Here is a 23,581-nt window from a genome sequence, read left to right on the forward strand (position 1 = left end):
CGCAACCTTGCCTCCCGGGTTCAAGCAATTCACCTGCCTCAGCTTCCCAAGTAGCTGAGATTACAGGCATGCACCACCACGCCTGGCTAATTTTGTATTTTTAGTAGAGATGGGGTTTCTCCATGTTGGTCAGGCTGGTCTTGAACACCCGACCTTAGGTGATCCGCCCACCTTGGCCTCCCAAAGTGCTGGGATTACAGGCGTGAGCCACCACGCCCAGCCTGAGGTTTAGCCATTTGAACTGGTGCGCTTGGAGATTGGAGGCTATGTGTTGGGGAGAGGCAGCCATGGGGCCCACCAGGCCCCTGAGCTGGGTGACAGTGCCATCCATCTGCAGGTGCACCCCACATACACAGGTGGAACAGCTGTGTGGATGGTGAGAGGGTGGCACCAGCTCTGGGGACAGGAGGAGATTGGAATAGGTCAAGGGAGAGACAGAGGCAGTGACCAATTTTCCCTCTGTCTTTTCTTCTTTTAAGAGATGGTGTCTCACTGTGTTGCCCAGGCTAGAATGCAGTGGTGTGATCATAGCTCACTGCAGCCCCAAACTCCTGGGCTCAAGTGATCTTTCCCCTTCAGCCTCCTGAGTAGCTGGGAATACAGTCACGTACCACCAAGCTTGGCTGATTTAAAAAACTTTTTTGTAGATATAGGGTCTCACTATTTTTCCCAGGCTGGTCTTGAACTCCTCGCTTCAAGCAGTCCTCCCGCCTCAGACTCCCAAAGTACTGGGATTACAGGCCTGAACCACCATGGCTGGCCGGTTCTCTGTCTACTAATCATTAACTATTATAGTCAATAATGATAACAATGGTAACTAATCACGTTCATTGTAGTTAACATTTATTGACCAGTGGCCATGTGCATTACATGGGTTGTCTCCTTTCAATTCGGAAACACCCTTCTGAAGTCAGGGCTGTTTCCCCATTTTCCTTAGGAGGAAAGTGAGGCCCAGAGCTCCCAAGTCACTTGGCCAAGATTACCCAGGCAGTAAACCGTGGTGCTGAATCAATGTACTGGCTGTGTCAGTCAGAGCCTTCTCTTAACTCCTGTGCTTTTCTTTTCTCTTTCCTTTCCTTTCCTTTTTTTTCTCCTCTCCTCTCCTCTCTTTTCTTTTCTTTTCTTTTTTTTTCTTTTCTTTCTTTTCTTTCTTGAGACAGAGTCTCGCTCTGTCACCCAGGTGGGAGTGCAGTGGCGATCTCAGCTCACTGCAACATCTGCCTCCCAGGTTCAAGCAATTCTCCTGCCTCAGCCTCCTGAGTAGCTGGGATTACAGGTGTGCTCCACCATGCTGAGCTAATTTTTGTGTTTTTGGTAGAAATGGGGTTTCACCATGTTGGCCAGGCTGGTCTCGAACTCCTGACCTCAAGTGATACACCTACCTCAACCTCCCAAAGTGCTGGGATTACAGGTGTGAGCCACCACACCTGGCCACTCCTGTGCTTTTCTAGTTCTCTGAACCACATGATTGCAGCAACTCTGTTGATGTATGTATGAATTTGGAGAATGATCCATGTGCCTTTCCCTTCAAGGAACATGGTGGTGGCTTTGAAGGAACTGTCCATCCGAGGTGACTTTAGGACCACCGTGGAATACCTCATTAACCTCCTGGAGACCGAGAGCTTCCAGAACAATGACATCGACACCGGGTGGTTGGACTACCTCATTGCTGAGAAAGTGCAGGTGGAGAGTGAGCTGCCTGTGTCTCCCCTCTGGATGACCGAGACCTCAGCTTCCTGAGGATACTGAAGTACATTCTCTCCTAGGCGGAGAAACCGGATATCATGCTTGGGGTGGTATGCGGGGCCTTGAACGTGGCCGATGCGATGTTCAGAACGTGCATGACAGATTTCTTACACTGCCTGGAAAGGTAAGGCCTGTGGCAGTTCCCTTCTGCTTTTGTGATATGTGTTAGCAGCTTAGGAGGCAGAACCTGTCTCCTTTATTTGTGTGGCCAGTTAGTCACCAGGCAATTGGTGAGTCTCTCCTCCGGTCTTGCCTCGGGGAAATTCCTCTGCGGATCAACCTAGGCCACCCTCAAAGAGGCCGTGGGTCAGGGAATGGGATTCTCGAGGTCAGGGTGGCAGTCAGTGTACAGACTGTTGTGTACAGATCCATGCTGACTTGTGTAAGGTACATCATAATAGTCAGGAGTTCTGAGTTCAAGGAGGTGGATTTAGGAAGCAAAGTGGCTGAAAGGTCATCTCTACAAATGGGTGCATTCCCAGACCCTCACCTGAATCAGAGGGTCATCATAAAATGGACCAGAATGGAAAGCAACTAGGCGATCTCTGTTAGGATAGGCCGGGGTTTCTCAGCCTCAGCACTTTAACATTTTGTGCTGGATCATTTTTTGTTTGGGAGCCTGTCCTTTGCATCATAGGATGTTAGCAGCATTCCTGGCCTCTCCCTACCAAATGCCAGGAGCAGCCCTTCCCTCTGAGCCATGACAGTCAAATACATCTCCAGACATTGCCCAATGTCCCAGGGTTAGGAGCAGAATAATCACCCCCAGTGAATAACTACTGCAAGAGGCAAAGGAACTATCAAGAGGAAAGTGAAAGGACTTTTTTTTTTTTTTTTGAGAGAGTTCTCTGTCATCCAGGCTGTCACCCAGGCTAGAGTGCAGTGGTGTGATCACGGCTCACTGCAGCCTCGACTTCCTGGGCTCCAGTGATCCTCCCACCTCAGCCTCCCAAGTAGTTGGGGCCACCAGTGCATGCCATCATGCCTGGCCAATTTTTTAAATTTTCTGTATGGATGGGATCTCGCTATATTTCCCCCCAGGCTGTTCTCAAACTCGTGGCCTCAAGCAATCCTCCTGCCTCAACTCTTCAACGTGCTGAGATTATAGGAGTGAGCCACCGTGCCGGCGAGAAACGTTTTTAGTGCTTTGTTATGCTTTTGAACGGTAGTAGAATCGTAGTCCCTGCTCTGGTTTCTTTCATAAGCAGGAGGCAGGATCCCATATGTGAAATTTTTCCGAGAGGCCATTATGGATTTTGCTCCCGAAAAGCGTTTTTAAGATTTCAGATCCTTCAGCAAGTGCTGATTCCTTAAGTTCTGAGCAATATCAGGCTCCTCGGGGTGATTCAGGTTCTGTGCGTGCCTTTTAATCAGACTTAGCTTTTTTTTTTTTTTTTGAGATACAGTCTCGCTCTGTCACCCAGCCTGGAGTGCAATGGTGCAATCTCAGCTCACTGCAACCTCCGCTTCCTCTGCTTTCAAGCAATTCTTGTGCCTCAGCCTCCCGAGTAGCTGGGTTGACAGGTGCATGTCACCATGTCTGGCTAATTTTTGTATTTTTAGTAGAGATGGGGCTTTGCCATGTTGGCCAGGCTGGTCTTGAACTCTTGGCCTCAAGTGATATGCCTGCCTCGGCCTCCCAAGGTGCAGGGATTACAGGCGTGAGCCACTGCGCCCGGCTCAGGCTTAGCATTTTTAGTGCAGTCAGGTTTGCTGATGCAGAGAGCTACGTAATTTTTTTAAATGCAAGGGATGGCTGTGGAGTTCTCAGTCCCTCCCAAGGCTGACCATGGCCCTGTCTTTTCTTTCAGGGGCCAGGTCCTCCCAGCGGATTCACTACTGAACATCGTAGATGTGGAATTAATTTACGGAGGCATTAAGTACATTCTCAAGGTAAATGCCCCCGTGCCTCTCCGATGTCTCCAACACTGTGCAAGCTTCAGGGAGTTTCTTTCTTCCATGAACCATCCCGGGAGTGGATTTGCCCATGCTTGGGTTTGAGCACTTGTGTTCCTCAGGAATGCCCGTGTAGTCCGTAACCTTGACACCTAAACACTTTGGCTTTTAGAACATGTAGGGCTGTGCAGTCCGCAGAGGGCACAGTGGAGCGTGGATAAGTTTCCTGTAGCTGCGGAGACAAGGTACCACAAACTGGTTTAAACCAACAAAAATTTATTCTGTCCCAGTTCTGGAGGCCAAGTGTAAAATCAAGGTGTTGGCGGGCAGTGGTCTCTCTGAAGAAGGCGCTGGGGCAGGATCTGTTCCGAGCCTTGCCAGCTTTTGGTGCTGCTGGCAGTCCCTGGTGATTTTTGGCTTGTGGCTGCCTTGCCCGTCTCTGTCTCTGGTTTTTTTGTTTTCCCAAACGGAGCCTCGCTCTGTTGCCCAGGCTGGAGTGCAGTGGTGCAATCTTGGCTCACTGCAACCTCCATCTCCCAGGTTCAAGCGATTCTCCTGCCTCAGCCTCCTGAGTAGCTGAGATTATAGGCATATGCTACCATGCCTGGCTAATTTTTGTATTTTTAGTAGAAATGGGATTTCACCATGTTGCCTAGGCTGGTCTTGAACTCCTAAGCTCAAGTGATCTGCCTGCCTTGGCCTCCCAAAGTGCTGGGATTACAGGCATGAGCCACCCCCCGGCCTCTGCCTCTGTGTGTGTGTGTGTGTGTGTGTGTGTGTGTGTGTGTTCACATTGTCTTTCATGACTGTGTCTTTGTGTCTCTTTGTATGAACACCAGTCACCTTGGATTTAGCGCCTACCCTGATCCAGTATGGTTTCATCTTAGTTCCATCTGCAGAGACCCCATTCCAAATAAGGTCACATTCCAGGTTCCAGGAATTGTCGGGAGGGAAAAGAGGACAGAGTTTGAGTCTGCTTCTGAGACAGAATTTTTGTTTTTTTTAACTAATGCTTTCTATTTAATATAGATGAGCACGAGTAGAACTCACAACTTGGGAGATTTGGGGGCTTTAGTTCAACTAAACCTGTGTGTCATTGATCAGGGTGTGCTTTCACAATCATCCTCCTTTGCCCCTAATGCCTCTTGGCTACCTTTGGGGACGTGGCTGCCCCTAACTTGATTTTAAATGTCACACATGCACAATGTAGAAAATTTCAAAATTTCAAGCGAGCCTAAAAAATCAGGAAAACAAATCCATCATGTGCTAATGCCTAGAGGTAATCCTGGTGAACATTTTAGCAAATCTTTGTTACATATTTTTTTCTTTTGCATTAATTTTACAAAGTTGAGATCATGGTGCAAATACAGTTTTGCAGCTTTGATATGATCGTGGCATAAAGTTTTCCATGCTATTAACAAGTTTTCTTTAACACGAGTCTAAACTCATGTCTACAGCACTGTCTCCCCGCACTTTCAGTAGTGATGGGAACGTTCCTTACCTGCTGTGTCCACGATGCTGCCCTTATGCGGTGACTGAGCACTTGAAAGTGGCAAGTGTGACTGAGGAACTGAAGTTTACATTTTGTTTAATTTTCATCAATTTAAATAGCTGTGTGTGGTTAGGGGTCACCCTATCGGACAGGGCAGATCTAGAGTGTTCCATTGCAAGGTTGTTGGCTTACTAATTTGGTTCTAATTTTTATTGTTATTACAAATAGTGCTGCAATACACATTCTTCTATTTCTTGCTACCTTGTGTCATAAAATGTGTATTTTATAGGTTGAAGGCCCTTTAGGGTGTGTGTTTTCTGAGAGAAAACTGAACTGAAGTACCAGATGGGGCAGGCACTCTTCCTAGAGGCAGATGTAGTGCTGGGACCAGGGCTTGGCTGTGTCTCTCTCGCATGTCCCAAAGCTCTTGTGTGCTCCTGGGCAGAGCTGGGTCTGGGGAGCAGAGCCCTAGTCTACGTTCAGGCGTCTTAGTCCATTTGGGCTACTGTCATAAAATACCAAAGACTGAGTGGCTTCTAAACCACACACTGTATGTCTCACAATTCTCTAGGCTGGGAAGGTCAAAATCAAGACACTGGCAGATTTGGTATCTACTGAGGACCCACCTTTCATTTCATAGATGCTGTCCTTTCACTATGTCCTTAGATGTCAGAAAGGGGCCATGGAGCTCTACAGGGCATCTTATATAAGGGCACTAATTTCTTTTACGAGGGCCCCACCTTCATGATCTAATTACCTCCCAAAGGCTCCACCTCCTAAAGCCATCACATTAGGGGTTGGGATTTCAACTTATGAATTTTGTGGGGACACAAACATTTAGTCCATTGCACCTGGCTGCTGGTGGAGTCTCTGAGGCTGCCTCACCCAGAGTGAGAGCTGGAGACAGGAATCAGAAGGGAGACTAGCCCCAGAGGGCATGCAGTCGGCAACATGGCTTGACAGCAACTATGTTACCCACGGGCAGGTGTGGCTTGCTACTCCAGGCCTCCCCCAGCCCCATCAGCAGCTGCTCCCTTGGCAGGGATTGTGAGGGCTGGATCCAAGAGACAGGGGTGTTCATCTTGGCCCTCTGTGGTGGACAACCAGCTCTTGTTTGTTGTTAGTGGGGCCAAACAGTGCTCTGGGAGCACATCCTGAACCCAGGCGGTGACAAGGGGCCTGTCCCCACAGGTGGCCCGGCAGTCTCTGACCATGTTCGTTCTCATCATGAATGGCTGCCACATCGAGATTGACGCCCACCGGCTGAACGATGGGGGGCTCCTGCTCTCCTACAATGGGAACAGCTACACCACCTACATGAAGGAAGAGGTTGACAGGTTCGTGGGGGTGCGAGTCCCACTGTGGGCTGGGCGTGCACAGCTCTCTGTCCTAGGCATGGAAAACCCAGTGCTGGCCTATGTGCAGATCCAAGGGTGTTAGAGAAGGTGCCTCTCCAGTAAATTCTGGGGGCGTGCAGAGAAGCTAATCTCTTGGTTGGAATTCTATGCAACTGGCAGATACTTAGGGGAGGATCCTAGGGGGGGCCCTTTTCTAGTAACCTGGTTGGTGGGGATTCAGAGCTGAACGGGACATGACTCCCAGCTCCGTGGCCTGCGAGGTGGGTGACGAGGTGCTTGCTGCCTGTGCATCTGAGCCCCGGCATCCACCCAGTTAGCGCGGCAGTGCCCTACCAAGCTCCTCCGTACCAGGCGCTGTGCTAGGTGTTGGGATAGCATGCTGGGTGCGACTTGCCGAGCTTCCAGCCCATTGGGGAAGATGACACACTGAACAAACAGATAGTGGCAGGAAAGGGTGTTGTGTACCTGACGGCTAACACACAAGATGTCCTGGAAGCTCTTAGCACAGGGGCTCGTGAGATAGTGAGATAGGCCCCAAAGATGCTCCGCCTCCAGTGTGTCTGATCACACCGAGGTCACGCAATGAAACAGACCCGGCCAAGGTGACAAAAGGAGAGGGGATGTCTGAAAAGTCTGAAAAGCTCCAGTTAGAGAGTGGAGACTTTTTAATCCTTAATATTTGGGAAGAAGGCAGACTAGGTTTATGCCAGAGTAATGTTTTGTTATCTCCTTTTTTTTTTTTTTGAGAGAGGGTCTCGCTCTGTCACCCAGGCTGGAGTACAGTGGTACCATCATGACTGCAGCCTTGACTTCCTGGGCTCCAAGATGATTCCCTCACCTCAGTCCCCCAAGTTGCTGGGACTACAAGGACATGCCAACACACCCAGCTAATTTTTGTACTTTTTGTAGAGACGGGGTTTTGCCATGTTGCCCAGGCTGGTCTTGAACTTCTGGACTGAAGCAGTCAGCCAGCTTCGGCCTCCCAAAGTGCTGGGATTGCAGGCATGAGCCACCGCACCCTGCCTGTTATCTCTTTTTCAACCCATGTTCTATCTGCCAAGAATATTCAGGATTATTATAGGTTCCACTCTCCCCAGTTCAAAGGTTAAGACTTTGAGTCAGTAAATATTTGTTGAATCATATCCACTGATTGATTTTTCTGTGTCAGGCCCTGTTGGAAGTATGTCAGTAAAAGGAACCAGCTTTCAGCCAAAAAAGGGTCACATCCTTTTTATTATTTTATTTTAAAGACTGGTTCTCGGCTGGGCGCAGTGGCTCACGCCTGTCATCCCAGCACTTTGGGAGGTCGAGGCGGGTGGATCACGAGGTCAGGTGATCGAGACCATCCTGGCTAACATGGTGAAAGCCTGTCTCTGCTAAAAAATACAAAAAAAATTAGCCTGGTGTGGTGGCAGGTACCTTAGTCCCACCTACTTGGGAGGCTGAGGCAGGAGAATGGTGTGAACCCAGGAGGCGGAGCTTGCAGTGAGCCGAGATCATGCCACTGCACTCCAGCCTGGGCGACAGAGCGAGACTCTGTCTCAAAAAATAAAAAATAAAAAATAAAATAAATAAAGACTGGTTCTCACTCTGTTGCCCAGCCTGGGCAAGAGTGAGACCCTGATCACTTGAGTCCAGAAGTTTGAGACTAGCCTGGGCAACATGGCAAAACCCCATCTCTATAAAATATAACAACTAGCCAAGTGTAGTAGCACGAATCAGGGGGTTGTGATGGGAGGATCACCTGACCCCAGGGAGGTCGAGACTTCAGTGAACCATGATTGTGTCACTGCACTCCAGCCTGGGTGACAGGGTAATTATAGCTCACAATAGCCTCGAACTCCTGGGCTTAAAGGATTCTCCTGCCTCAGCCTCCTGAGTAGCTGGGACTCCTGGCATGTGCTACCATGCCCAGCTAATTTTTTTTTTTTTAATTTTTTTGTAGAGACGGGGTCTCATTGTGTTGCCCAGGCTTGTCTTAAACTCCTGGCCTCAAGCGATCCTCCCACCTCGGCCTCACAAAGAAAGCATCACAGCCTTTTGTTCACCGACCTCACTCTCAGTGTCTCTGAGATAACTATCAAATGCCACCCTTTGGGCATGTAGAGGGTACACTCCCCCTTTAGGAAGGGGAAATGGTATTGAAAGCCGGACTAGGGCTTGCTGGGTTGATGGTCCTCATCAGTCTCCCTACCCACTCCTCCTCTCTCCCAGTTACCGAATTACCATCGGCAATAAGACATGTGTGTTTGAGAAGGAGAATGATCCTACGGTCCTGAGATCCCCCTCGGCTGGGAAGCTGACACAGTACACAGTGGAGGACGGGGGCCACGTTGAGGCTGGGAGCAGCTACGCTGAGATGGAGGTGACTGCAGAGCCGGCCGTGGGGAATCCTGAACCCTCCAACCCTCACTCCTCTGGCTTTGTCCCATGTCTGAACAAACAGACCTACTTCTCCCCTTGGCCACTGTGTGCAAATTCCTAAGGGAGTCAGTCTGTGGGTTTCAGCCAAATCCCCTGAAGTATTCAAAGAAAAAAACTTCAAAAAATGCACACCTCCCCAGGAATGAGTAAGAAGGTTAATGACACAGAAACTGGATACAGAGAATATGGGAACTGTCTGTACTATTTACAAAACTGTTCTGTAAACTGTTCTGTAAATAAGTTTCCTTGATTTTTTTTTTTTTTTTTGAGACAGTCTCAGTCTGTCACCCAGGCTGGAGTGTGGTGGCGTGATCTCGGCTCACTGCAAACTCCGCCTCCTAGGCTCAAGTGATCCCCCCACCTCAGCCTCCCAAGTAGTTGGGATTTCAGGCACGCACCACCCCGCCTGACTTAATTTTTTGTATTTTTGTTAGAGACAGGGTTTCATCATGTTGCCCAAGCTGTTCTCAAACACCTGAGCTCAGATGATCCACCTGCTTTGGCCTCCGAAAGTGCTGGGATTGCAGGCATGAGCCACTGCACCCAGCCAAGAATTGATTGATAATAACAATTATTATCAATCATTGATTAAATATTAAATGTTGACCCCAGCAGTGATCGAAAGGTGTTCAGCCAATACTTGCAAAGCTGTAACCATGTGGCAGGTGCTGTTCTAAGCATTTTACTGATCTTTATTTTTTAACCTTCCCAGCAACTGTATGAGATGGGCACAAATGTGGTCCCCATTTTATAAAAAAGCTGGGCCCAGGCAGGCTAAGAAACTCGCTGGAGGTCACACAAAGCCAGGATTCAAACCTGGAAAATAACAACAATAATAGCAATGAAAATACAGCAATAATAGTAGCTACTGCGTATTGACCTGCTGCATGGCAGGATCTGCATCTCATTTAATCCTCATAAGAGCCCTAAAAGGTGAAACTGTCATTATTCCTCATTTTACACTTGGGGAAACTGAGGCTCAAGGAGGGAAGCCACTTCTGAAGATCACAGAGGTATTGGGGAGAGGGGGCGGGTCCTGGGATTCTAGTCCAGGCCTGGCTAACTTGGGTGCCCAAGCTGTGAACTGCCAAGCAAGAGAGACAGCGTAGTCCTGGCTCTGCAGCTGACACCATGGTGACAAAGCTCATGCCATCCACATATCCAGACACTCAGAGAGGCACATTGAAAGGGCTGATGAGCAGATTCTTCATTTCACAGAGTGTTCCCTGGTTGTCTAAGTGCCTTTAATAAAACAAACTGTTCACAAAATGTTTGACTTATGCAGTACATTTTAGGAACGTGTATATGAACCACTCTATGTAACATGATTTAACAGTATTTCTAAGAGAGAGAAGACCCCCCTTTGGAAATAAACATCAGTTTCCATATCTGTAAATGGGCATCACAAACACCTCCTTGGCTGGCTTTGCAGAGTGAATGGCACTAGCCTGGCGCATAGCAGGCTTCCAGTAAAGGTCACTTTTCCTTGTCCCTTCTGCCTGAACACTGCCCAGGGAGTCATTCCATTTAGATGACGAGTCCCTGCTCCGGCATCACTAGTTCTGGGTGGCTCTGGGTGTCAATCCTGACGGGCTCTGTACTATTTCTTCTTTTTACGAAATAGGTGATGAAGATGATCATGACCCTGAACGTGCAGGAAAGTGGCCGGGTGAAGTACATCAAGCGTCCAGGGGCCGTGCTGGAAGCAGGCTGCGTGGTGGCCAGGCTGGAGCTTGATGACCCTTCTAAGGTCCACCCGGTATGTGGTTCCACAGCCCAAGTGCTCTGGCTGGTGCAGGTGCACTTGCAGCCTCCGCTGGTTCAGTGAGACAGGTAGACTCAAGGCTGATAGCTCTTCTCCTGCTTCCACCTGCAGACGGAGCTCATCTCAGCAGCCACCGTGATGGTGCAGAAACACAAGGAAGCTGCACCCTGCTTTGCTCAGATCCCTCTCTGCGGCTCTCCATCCTGCTTAGAGTAAAACCCAGTTTCTGCCAGTGACCTACAAGACCCCAAATGAGCTGTTCCCTGCTTTCTTCTCTGCCTTCCTCCTCTGTCCCTCTCCCCGTCACTTACTTGAATACACTGGATCCCTCCCTCCAGGGGGCTGTCCTCTCTGCCATGAAGGACCTACCCCAGACTTTGCAGGGATCACTCCCAACTCCTAGGAGCTTTGATTCCAATGTCTTCCCCTCAGTGAGGGCATTCTTGATCCCTGACCACCTTTTCTTTTTAATAGACTTAATTTTTAGTATAGTTTTAGATGTACAGAACAGTTATGTAAATAGTACAGAGTTCCCATATTGTCTGTAGCCAGTTTCCCTGTCATTCATTTAATTATTATTCAATTAATTGTCGGTCTTCTTCTTCTTCTTTTTTTTTCTTTTTTTTTGAGACAGAGTCTTGCTCTGTTGCCCAGGCTGGAGTGCAGTGGCATGATCTTGGCTCACTGCAACCTCTGCCTCCCTGGTTCAAGTGATTCTCCTGCCTCAGCCTCCCAAGTAGCTGGGGATTATAGGCATGTACCACCACACTGGCTAATTTTTTAATTTTTAGTAGAGACAGGGTTTCGCCATGTTGGCCAGGCTGGTCTTAAACTCCTGACCTCAGGTGATCCACCCTTCTCAGCCTCCCAAAGTGCTGGGATTACAGGTGTGAACCACTGCACCTGGCCTCAATTAATTACTATTGTTATCAATTTACTATTATTAATTTACTATTATTGCACGAGCATGGTCCATTTGGCATATTTAATGAACCAATATCGATATATTAGGTATTATTGTTTAAGAATAATAATTAACTGTTTTAAATTTAACTATTATTGCAATAGTATGGTCCATTTGTCACATTTAATGAGCCAATATTGGTACATTATTGTTCACTCAGATTTCCTTAGTTCATTTTTTAAAAATTATGGTTAAATACACATAACATGAAATTTACTGTCTTAGCCATTTTTAAATGTTCTCTTCAGCAGTATTAAATACATTCACACGGTTGCACAACCATCACCATCATCCCTCTCTAGCACTTGCAAAACTAAAACTTGACACTCATTAAATAGTAACTCCCTCCTCCCTCCTCCCTCCAGCCCCTGGCAACCACTATTCTGCTTTCTCTCTATCAATTCAACTCCTCTAGGTGCCTCATATAGGTGGAATCTATATAGTATCTGACCTTTTGTGACTACATTTAGTATAATGTTTCCAAGTTTCATCCATCTTATAGCATGTGGCAGAATGTCCCTGTTTTTTTAAGGCTGCATAATATTCCCTTGTAGGGGTATATCACATTTTGTTTATTGACTCGTCCACTGATAGACACTAGGATTGTTTCTACCTTTTGGCTACTGTGAATAAGGCAGCTATGGACGTGAGTGTACGATTTTCTTAGTTTTTACCTAATGTTCAGGATCCCATCCAGGTTAGTGCATTGCATATAGTTGTCATGTCTCTTTCAACCGCCCTTTAAAAAATTGTGCTCACCTCTACCCATGTGCAAACACACACCACACCTCACAGAGACGACCTCACTGATTGTCTTCTTGGTTTATTATTTGGCCTCCAGGAGACTGGAAACACCAGGAGAACAGGGCTTTTTGGCTTTCTTGCTCACTGCTGGGTCCCCAGTGCCAAAAACAGGAGCTGGTACGTCAGAGGTGCTCTGTAAATATTGGTTGTTGGATGAACGTATAGCAGTGCAGGTGCTGGGGCCATCACCCTCTCCTCAGGACCACTAGGGGGTGCACCAGAGTGTCTGTCATGTGACCCTGAGCTCAGGCTCTTGGGGGGACCTCCAATTTAGATTCCTGTTAATTTTTCAGCGTTTGTCAAGCCCTGTCATTACCTATGAGTCCCTGAGGTCAAGGACTACTTTTGATGTTCCTGTTGTGATCCTGGGGCTTAGCACAGTGCTCGGGGCATAATGGGTGCTGAGAAATAATAAGTCTTGATGAATGAATGAATGTTTACACCCTCCTAAGCAAGACTCTAAAATAATTAGTACATCTGTCCAGCAAAAAAAGCATTTACAAATATCACATTGTCTCTTTTCTCCAGAGTATTCTATTGATTGTATTTGTTTTCTTTTTTTAAAAAATTATAATTATAGGTACATAATAGGTGTATATATTTATGGGGTACATGTGACCTTTTGATATAGGCATACAGTCTAATAATAGGTGTATATGTTTATGGGGTACATGTGACCTTTGATATAGGCATATACTGTCTAATAATCAAATCAGGGTGATTGGGGTATCTATCACCTCAAGCATTTATCATTTCTTTGCGCTAGGAACATTCCAATTCTACTCTTTTGGTTATTTTAAAATATACATTCAATTTTAATTGACTATAGAGTCACCCTGTTGTGCTATCAATACTAGATCTTTTTTTTTTTTTTTTTTTGAGATGCAGTTTCGCTCTGTCACCCAGGTTGGAGTGCAGTGGTGTGATCTTGGCTCACTGTAACCTCCACCTCCAGGGTTCAAGCGATTCTCGTGCCTCAGCCTCCCGAGTAGCTGGGACTTCAGGCACCTGCCACCATGCCCGGCTAATTTTTGTATTTTTAGTAGAGATGGGGTTTCACCATGTTGGCCAGGCTGATCTGGAACTCCTGACCTCAGGTGATCCGCCCGCCTCGCCCTCCTGAAGTGCTGGAATTACAAGTGTGAGCCACCAAGCCCAGCCTCAATACTAGATCTTATTCATTCTATTGAACTGTATTTTTGTACCCATTAACTATCCCCACTCCCACCAGCCCCATTACCCTTCCCAGACCCTGGTAGCCATCATTCTACATTCTACTTCCGTGAGTCCATTTGTTTTAATTTTCTACTCCCACATATGAGTCAGAACATGCTAAATTTGTCTTTCTGTGCCCAGATTATTTCACATAATAATCTGATATCCTCCAGTTCCATCCATGTTGCTGCAAATTACTGTTGTTACAATTCTTTTCATTAGTCTCTCTCTCTTTTTTTTTTTTTTTTTTTTTTTTTTTGAGACAGAGTCTCACTCTGTCACCCAGGCTGGAGTGCAGTGGCATGGTCTCGGCTCACTGCAACCTCCACTTCCTGGGTTCAAGCAATTCTCCTGCCTCAGACTCCCGGGTAGCAAGTAGCTGGGACTACAGGTTTGTGCCAGCATGCCTGACTAATTTTTGTATTTTTAGTAGTAATGGAGTTTTACTAGGTTGGCCAGGCTGATCTTGAACTCCTGGCCTCAAGCAATCCGCCCACCTTGGCCTCCCAAAGTGCTGGGATTACAAGGGTGAGCCACTGCGCCTGGCATCATTAGTCTCTTTAGGGAGTTCCCAAAGCTAGGAATAGACTGAGCCTTTTTGGATCAGTGGGCAGGTCCAGGTACCTGCACTGTGATTCCTTTCAGCACACATTTCCTGTGCTGGGTTAATAAGGCAGGGCCTGGCCACCCATTCCCTGAGCCTCACGTAAATGCTTGTGAGACAGACTGGGAGATCAAGTAATTTTACTTGGTGAGTGTAGTTAGAACACTGCCCTTGGCCCTGGGCTGTGGGGGCCCAGATGGAGAAGCCATGATCAGACTGTGGAGGAAAACAGAATTTCACTCCATTTCCCAGGCTGGAGTGCAATGGCACAATCTTGGCCCACTGCAACCTCCGCCTCCCAGGTTCAATTGATTCTCCTGCCTCAGCCCCTGGAGTAGCTCCGATTACAGGCACGCGCCACTGTGACTGGCTAAATTTTTTGTGTATTTTTAGTAGAGATGGGGTTTTGCCGTGTTGGCCAGGCTGGTCTCGAACTCAAAAGGAATGGTTTGGAAAACCCACATTGGGGTGTGAGTTTGGCCATTCTAACTTTCTAGTACATTGTCTTCGATTTTTTCCTCAGGCCTCATCCTCACTTGATATGGAAGCCAGCGGATCTGCCCCGCCTCCCGTTCTGCCCCGTCCCATTTGGGATTCCCAGAGTTTTCCTGACCTGTCATTCTTGTGGTGTCTCATCAGGCTGAACCGTTCACAGGAGAACTCCCTGCCCAGCAGACACTGCCCATCCTTGGAGAGAAACTGCACCAGGTCTTCCACAGCGTCCTGGAAAACCTCACCAACGTCATGAGTGGCTTTTGTCTGCCGGAGCCCATTTTTAGCATAAAGGTAAAGTCACCTATGAGCGCAGGCATGTAGATCCGTGTGGAGAGTCAGGTCTACCCCATGACAGCAGAGGTCATTAGTAAGAAATGAGAAAATGGTCGGTCTTCTGTTGTTTTTATTTTATTTATTTTGTTTTTTGAGACAAAGTCTCACTCTGTCGCCCAGGCTCACTGCAGCCTTAACCTCCTGGGCTCAAGAGATCCTCCCACCTCAGCCTCCCGAGTAGCTGGGACTATAGGTACACCCCACCACGCCTGGCTAATTTTTTGTATTTTTGTAGAGATGGAGTTTTACCGTGTTCCCCAAGCTGGTCTCAGACTCCCGGGCTCAAGTGATCCACCTGCCTGGGCCTCCCAAAGTGCTGGGATTACAGGCCTGAGCCACCGCACCCAGCCCCTCTGTTGTGTTTACGAAGGACCTGTCCTCAGGGAATTCCTCAATTCGATTGCAAACATTGGCCTGACGTTTTCTCCTTGATCGTAAACTGGGCTTGTAGCAGTTCAGCTGAAAACTGAGAATACTCCAGTAGGACGTTAAGGAAGGAGTCAGTGGGGGTCACCCCCCTTAAGGAGATGACGGACAAGGCCCTTTGTTTGAAACACACCTCTGTTCGCCGTTCACCCTTGCTGGGTCTCATCTATTCACTCAGTAAAGAAACAAGAAGTTCTCTGATTTGCAGACCTCCTTGAAAGACCCGTGATGCTCATAACAGTGACTAGTGATGATGAAAATCATGGCGATGATGATAATAATTGCCAATGCTTAGCAAGTATGTACCATGTGTCACCCTTTTTTTTTTTTTTTTGAGATGGAGCCTTGCTGTGTCACCCACACTGGAGTATGGTAGCACAACCTTGTCTCACTGCAACCTCTGCCTCCTAGGTTAAAGTGATTCTCCTGCCTCAGCCTCCTGAGTAGCTGGGATTACAGGCACGTGCCACCTATACCCAGCTAATTTTTGTATTTTTTTTTGGTAGAGATGGGTTTTTACCATGTTGACCAGGCTGTTCTCGAACTCCTGACCTCAGGTGATTCACCCACCTCGGCCTCCCAAAGTGCTGGAATTACAGGCATGAGCCACCATGCCCACTGTGTCACCTTCTAACTACTTAAAAGTTCAATTATTTCATCCTCCCAGCAACCGATAAGGTAGGAACTCTTATTTCCTTTTACAGTTGAGGCAACTGAAGCACACAGGGACTAAGAGACTTGCCGTGCTTCATACATGAGGAGACAAAGATGAGATCTGAACCATGGCCATCAGGATTCTGACTCTGTGCTCTTCACCCCATGTTATGCTGCCTGATGATTATTGACATCATTGCAACTTTTTTTTTTTTTTTTTTTTGAGATAGGGTCTTGCTGTGTCTCCCAAGCTGGAGTGAAACAGTGCTCACTACAACCTCGACCCCCTGGGCTCAAGCAATCGTTCCACTTCAGCCTCTCAAGTAGCTGGGGTTACAGGCACCTGCCACCATGCCCAGCTAATTTTTTGTAGAGATGGGGTCTCACCATGTTGCCCAGGCTGGTCTCGAACTCCTGGGCTCAAGTGATCCTCCTGCCTTGGCCTCCCAAAGTGTTGGGATTGCAGACATGAGCCACTGCACTCCACAATAATTGCAACCTTTATTAGTTGGGGTGCTTCGCAGTTTATGTATCAGTTCACTTTGAAACCTCACAACCACACTGGGGCGTTGGCCCCATTGTCATTGTCATCCAAAGACCATCAGCATTGGCTACTGAGACACCCTGGAAACAGCATAGGGCAGCAGTTCAGTCTCAGGAGCTGAATAGCCTGGGTTTGCCTCCTAGTTTTGCTTCTTACTAGCTAAGTGACTTTGGTTAACTTAACTAATCTCTCTGTGTTTCAGTTGCCTCAACTGCAAAATGGACAAAATCATTAGACCTCCTTTGTAGGGTTGCTTTTAGGGATCAAATGGGAACATGTAAAGAAAGGTCCTAGAACACTGTACTAAGCTAGTATACGAGAAACATCAACTCATCACATGACCTTATGTTTGATTCCCCCAATGCTGGCTTTCTGATGCACAGAGAGGGGGAGTCAGGGTCTTCCTATGTGGGAAAACTGAGTATTCCATGTGGTCAGGGGCCGTTCTACTCTGGACTGCCCCAGAGGCTGCTGGGTCTGGATCTTCAGCCACTTGAGTGCATGGGGTCAGGATGGGTTGAGCTGTGTTGGGTGCCCTGTTGTGGGGGGTGGTGCCCATGCCCATGCAGGGCTGGGGGCTGATGCTGTGGTCCCCGCTTCAGTTGAAGGAGTGGGTGCAGAAGCTCATGATGACCCTCCGGCACCCGTCACTGCCGCTGCTGGAGCTGCAGGAGATCATGACCAGCGTGGCAGGCCGCATCCCAGCCCCCGTGGAGAAGTCAGTCCGCAGGGTGATGGCCCAGTATGCCAGCAACATCACCTCGGTGCTGTGCCAGTTCCCCAGCCAGCAGGTACGTGCTCCCCCACCCAGCCCCACCCCACCAGGATGGTCACACTGGGCTGGCTCCCAGTCTGGCTCCATATCTGGCCTCTGATCAAGTTGAACTCCTTGAGACCCACTTATAGCCTAACATATCAGGCCAAGGGTTTCCTTTCAAGCCTCATCTGCAGAATCCCATCATTTACTCAAAGCAACAGTTGTTTGAATGAACATCAACATTCCTTAGGTCTTATTGCGTAAAACTCAAGATTCCGATGGAGTTGATGCAGATGGAGTGAGCATTTCCCAAAAAAATAAACTGGCTGACATCATTAGAGGAAACTGCAAGTTTTTTTATTTTTGTTTTTTCACTGGTTTGCAGCTTTGATTTTCCGTCCCTGGATTTCGTAGGTGATCATCTGGGAGCTCCATGTGTGTGTATATATATATACACACACACACACACACACCTATATATATATAGTATTTTAAGAACTGTACTGAGGTCGGGTGCAGTGGCTCACTCCTATAATCCCAGCACTTTGGGAGGCCGAGGTAGGTGGATCATTTGAGGTCAGGAGTTTGAGACCAGCCTGGCCAACATGGTGAAACCCCATCTCTACTAAAAATACAAAAATTAGCCAGGCATGGTAGCACGCACCTGCAGTCCCAACTACTCAGGAGGCTGAGGCAGAAGAATTGCTTGAACCCAGGAGGCAGAGGTTGCAGTGAGCCGAGATTGCACCACTGCGCTCCAAAAAAAAGAATGTACTGAGATGTCACATCATAATCGTAGTTGCATTTGTGAACACGTTAAAAAAAAGAATGGAAGCCATTCCAGGGTAGTATGAAATATCTCTGTTATTTACACACTGGCCTTGCGTTGCTCATTTTGTTGTGGTTGTTGGTTTCGTGGGGCATTTGAAAGGCATTTGCACTGGGAAGAGCCCCTCTGCCTATTGGCCTTCCTGCCCTCTGGTGAGAGGGTTCCTCACCATCGTCATCCACCCGCCCACACATTGGTGATTTGGGAAACCAGAGGACAGTGTCGTTCAGGCCATTCTCAGAGGTTAGCAGTTCTAAGGGCTGGAATATTGTCCAGCCAAAGAAAGAAAGAATACTGATTCATGCTTCCACGTGGATGAAGCATGAATTGTGCTAAGGGAAATAAGCCAGGCACAAAAGACCACATATTATGTGATATTATGTGATTCCTTTTTTTTTTTTTTTTTTTTTTTGAGACCTCCCGAGTAGTTGGGATTACAGGCATACACCACCATTCCCAGCTAATTTTTTGTTTTTTTAGTGGAGATGTGGTTTCACCATGTTGCCCAGACTGGTCTTGAACTCCTGACCTCAGGTGATCTTCCTGCCTCGGCCTCCCAAAGTGCTGGGATTACAGGCATGAGCCATGGTGCCCAGCCCTGTGTAATTCCATTTTTTATGAAATGTCCAGAATAGGCACATTCATGAAGAAGGAAGTAGATTAGTGACCGCCAGGGGCTGCAGTGCAGGGAAAATGGAGAGTGAGCACTAATGACTACGAGGTTTCTTTTTAGAGTGACGAACATGCTTTAACATTAGATGGTGGTGGTAGTTGCACGACTTTATGAATACACTACCAACCACTGAATGTACACTTTAAAGGGAGATGGTGGAATATGATGGTATGTAAGGTATATCTGAACTAAAAAATAACAAAAACCAAACTCTAGAGGATCCTAACTGAAAAAGTACACACTTGGAACTTTCAGGAATTTGTCATTGATCCAGGTTTTTTTTTTCTTTAAAAATATTTTTGATGCCAAAGGCAATATACCAATAACATTACGTCTAATGATAAAGACAGGACCCTTCCCCACCGGCACCCTGGTTTTTGCTAGAGTGGGACATTCCCATCTCCTCGTTCCCCATCCCGTTCATATGTGCGGACCGGTAGAAGGCGAATGTGTGCACTTCTCCATGTGATTGCTGGCATTTTGAGCGCTTGAATTCCTCACCGTTGAAGGGATGAACAGGGGTGTTGCAGGGTAGCTGGAAGGCTTTGGGCCTGGAATTTTCAATCTTCAAATGAGCCTTGGATGGGACCTCCCTGGGAGGCTGTGGTGGGTCCTGTAGGTCAGCAGTTCCCAACCTTTTTAGCACCAGGGACCGGTTTTGTGGAAGACAGTTTTTCCACAGACCGGGGACGGGGGTGGTTTCGGGATGATTCAAGCACGGACCGGGGAGGGGGATGGTTTCGAGATGATTCAAGTGCGTTACATTTATGGTGCACTTTATTTCTATTATGATTACATTGTAATATATAATGAAATAATTATACAACTCACCATAATGTAGAATCTGTGAGAGCCCCAGGCTTGTTTTCCTGCACCTAGACGGTCCTATCTGGGGGTAATGAGAGATAGCAACAGATCATCAGGCCTCAGATTCTCATAAGGAGCATGCAACCTAGATCCCTCGCAGGCGTGGTTCACAGCAGGGTTTGCGCGCCTGTGAGAATCTAATGTTCCCGCTGATCTGACAGGAGGTGGAGCTCAGATGGTATTATGAGCAATGGGGGGGCTGTAAATACAGACGAAGCTTCGCTCCTTCTTCCACTGCTTACCTCCCGCTGTTCAGCCAGTTCCTAACAGGCCACAGACCAGTGCTGGTTTGGGTACTGGTTTGGGGACCCCTGCGTTAGGGGACTGCTGTGTGGCATGTGAATCATCAGCAGTCAGATCTGTCTTGTTTTCCCATCCAGATAGCCACCATCCTGGACTGCCACGCAGCCACCCTGCAGCGGAAGGCTGACCGAGAGGTCTTCTTCATCAACACCCAGAGCATCGTGCAGTTGGTCCAGAGGTAAATCCTAGGTCTCCCCATGGGATGTGGTTGTCACCTGATCGTCGCATGCATTGCACCAGGGTGGTGCTCTGGGGCTGTCTTCCGGGCAGGCTTGCACTGCGAGAAAGTGCGTTATGGTCCTGCGGTGCCATTACTGACAGCAGAACCCTGGGTAAGGCACTTTACTTCTGTGAAGCTGTTTGCCGGCTGGCAAAATGGAAATAAAAACACTTTTCAAGACAAGTTGTTTGGATTATAAAGGAATGAATTTTTTTTTTTTTTTTTTTGAGACAGAGGCTCCTTCCCACAGAGGAGAGCAGTGGTATGATCTCAGCTCGCTGCAACCTCTGCCTCCCAGGTTCAAGCGATTCTCCTGCTTCAGCCTCCCGAGTAGCTGGGATTACGGGCAATTTTTGTACTTTTTGTAGAGACGGGGTTTCACCATATTGGCCACGCTGGTCTCGAACTCCTGACCTCAAGTGATCCACTCGCCTCGACCTCCCAAAGTGCTGGGATTACAGGCGTGAGCCACCATGTCTGGCCTATAAATGTATTAAGTTTTGTGAAGTGCTGACAAATAGTAAATACTTGATAGTTACATTAGATTGAGACAATGTGGTGAAATAGCTTTATGTATGATAAAAGACTGCACAAATTGTTATCATTGTGGCTTTTGGGACAATTGCAAAGGAAAGTGGATGAATAATTTGAATTTGTCTCAAGTAGTTTTTTATTGTACAGGGGTTTTCTGCTGCAGGACTATTCTGATGACAAGGATTTTTTTTTTTCTTTTTTTTTTTTTGAGATGATGTCTCAGTCTGTCGTCCAGGCTGGAGTGTAGTGGCACGATCTTGGCTCACTGCAAGCTCCGCCTCCTGGGTTCATGCCATTCTTCTGCTGCCTCAGCCTCCTGAGTAGCTGGAACTACAGGCGCCTGCCATCATGCCCGGCTAATTTCCTTTTTGTATTTTTAGCAGAGACCGTGTTTCACCGTGTTAGCTAGAATGGTCTCAATCTCCTGACCTCGTGATCCATCTGCCTCGGCCTCCCAAAGTGCTGGGATTACGGCGTGAGCCACCGCGCCTGGCCGACAAAAGGATTTTCTGCCACTTTTCACAAAAAATCCACCTAGCAAGAAAGCTTTCCTTATGAAGACAATCAGGGCCAGGTGCTGCGGCTCATGCCTGTAATCCCAGCATTTTGGGAGGCCAAGGCAAGAGGACCACTTGAGGCCAGGAGTTGGAGACCAGCCTTGGTGATGTAGCAAGACCCTGTCTGTAAAAAAATAAGAGAAAAAAAAAGAGTCAGGCATGGTGGTGTGTACCTATAGGCCTAGCTACTCAGGAGGCTGAGGTGAGAGGACTGCGTGATCCCAGGAGTTTGAGGTTGTAGTGAGCTGTGATCATGCCATTGCACTCCAGCCTGGGGGACAGAGCAAGACCTTGTCTTTTACGAAAAAGAAAAAAAGGAATCAAAGCATTATTGGATTTAAACCAATAAATTCCAGGCATGTTTCCCATGTGCCAGAAACTCCCAGGTACAAAGAATGTAAGATTGTAGAAAACCGGCCTTCTTTTCAAGGAGCTCCCCAGCTGTCAGGGAGAGATTTTAGTGTGGATTCCCCACAAACTGCAAGTTTCACAGCCAGGGGCTAGGAAGGGAGTCCTCTTAAAACACATCGACTGCTAACCTTAAGCCCATCCTTTAAGCTTCAGAGAAACATCTAGGAAAAATGAATCATTAATAAATTAACTGAATTTTCTGGCAAATTTTCTGTGCTGAACGTAAGTATTAAAACTCTGTCCTGTGTTGTATAAGTACGTGTTTTAAAATCACATTCGGATCAGAGAGTCTTTTAGCATCTTGATCTGTTTTGTTGTTATTTGGTGATGCTGCAGTTAAGCTAGTTTCTACTTCCCCACAACTCAGTGTCACATCTCCTGAGAAACTTGACCCCTGCGTTCAGATTTTTGGAGGAACATCCAGGTTAAAACTTTGTTTTAAAAGAGAAGCGGCTAGGTGCGATGGCTCACACCTATAATCCCAGCACTTTGGGAGGCCACGGCAGGTGGATTGCTTGAGCTCAGAAGTTCGAGACCAGCCTGGGCAATATGGTGAAATCCGTCTACAAAATATACAAAAATTAGCCGGGCATGGTGGTGGGCACCTGTGGTCCCAGCTACTGCAGAGGCTGAGGTGGGAAGATTGCTTGAGCCCGGGAGGGAGAGATGACAGTGAGCTGTGATTGCGCCACTGCACTCCAGCCTGGGTGACAGAGCAAGAACCTGTCTCAAAACAAGAAAAAAAAAAAGAGAGAAGCAAAATTTACATGGAGATCTTTTGGTAAATGTTTTTCCAGTTTGTCTTTTTAAAATGGTCTCTATACATTGGGTAAGTGATTGAAAAATTTTGTTTTAATGGTTAAAGCTTGCTAAACTTGGCTACCCCGTTCAGTATCCGAAATCTATTAAGGGGTGTGTGTGTTTGTTTGTTTGTTTTTGTTTTTGTTTTCTCTGTGGCCAGAAAGGCGCCCTCCCAAGTATTAGGCTTGGGATCTACTCCGGTTTTGCCTCCAGTTTGATGTGGGACCTTGGGCAGGGCAGTGTTCTTTCTGGCCTGCAGATGAACCAACTCCATATCCTTTGAAGGCCTCAGGATTAGAGGCTGCCTCTAGATACTTTAAAAAAAATTATTTTAAAATTAACTAGTTAATTAATTAATTTTTTAAAATTTATTTTGAGACAAGCTATTGCCCAGGCTGGAGTGCAGTGGTGCGATCGTAGCTCACAACAGCCTTGACCTCTTGGCCTCAAGTGATCCTCTCGCCTCAGCCTCCTATGTAGCCGGGACCACAGTCATGCCACCACCCTTATTGATTTTTTGATTTTGGTAAAGACAAGGTCTCACCTTGTTGCCTAGGCTGCTCTTGAACTTCTGGGCTCAAATGATCCTCCTGCCTCAGCCTCCCAAAGTGCTGGGATTATGGGCGTGAGCCACCATGACTGGCCTTAATTTTTTGTTTGCCTTTGTAAAATTGGGTCTCTGGAGGTCATTGTCCAGGCTTGAACCCTGGGCCCGTGTGATCCTTCCATCTCCATGTCCTTCTAAAACTTCTCTTTTGAGATTTGAGTCTTTACCTCTGTCACCCAGGCTGAGGCCGGTGCGATCTCAGCCTCACCCAACCTCCTCCTTCCAGATTCAAGTGATTCTCCTGCCTCAGCCTCCCGAGCAGCTGGATCTACAGGCGTCTGCCACCATGCCCAGCTAGTTTT

The 23,581-nt window shown here is 47.4% G+C and overlaps 1 protein-coding gene across 3 annotated transcripts in view; it reads left to right on the forward strand.

Annotated features, from left to right (window-relative positions):
• Window positions 1-23,581, forward strand: part of ACACB (acetyl-CoA carboxylase beta) — a 164,603-nt gene that overhangs the window by 87,213 nt on the left and 53,809 nt on the right. For all 3 annotated transcript variants that reach the window (XM_021922881.2, XM_031650731.1, XM_021922882.2), the window contains 9 exons: window positions 1,533-1,683; window positions 1,767-1,870; window positions 3,558-3,639; window positions 6,326-6,471; window positions 8,707-8,857; window positions 10,541-10,675; window positions 14,908-15,054; window positions 17,323-17,511; window positions 20,227-20,327. In XM_021922881.2, the coding sequence (XP_021778573.2) occupies window positions 1,533-1,683; window positions 1,767-1,870; window positions 3,558-3,639; window positions 6,326-6,471; window positions 8,707-8,857; window positions 10,541-10,675; window positions 14,908-15,054; window positions 17,323-17,511; window positions 20,227-20,327 (1,206 nt within the window). The remainder of the gene's footprint in view (window positions 1-1,532; window positions 1,684-1,766; window positions 1,871-3,557; window positions 3,640-6,325; window positions 6,472-8,706; window positions 8,858-10,540; window positions 10,676-14,907; window positions 15,055-17,322; window positions 17,512-20,226; window positions 20,328-23,581) is intronic.

This window comes from Papio anubis, chromosome 9 (genome assembly GCF_008728515.1).
Source record: "Papio anubis isolate 15944 chromosome 9, Panubis1.0, whole genome shotgun sequence".
Taxonomy (NCBI): Eukaryota; Metazoa; Chordata; class Mammalia; order Primates; family Cercopithecidae; genus Papio; species Papio anubis.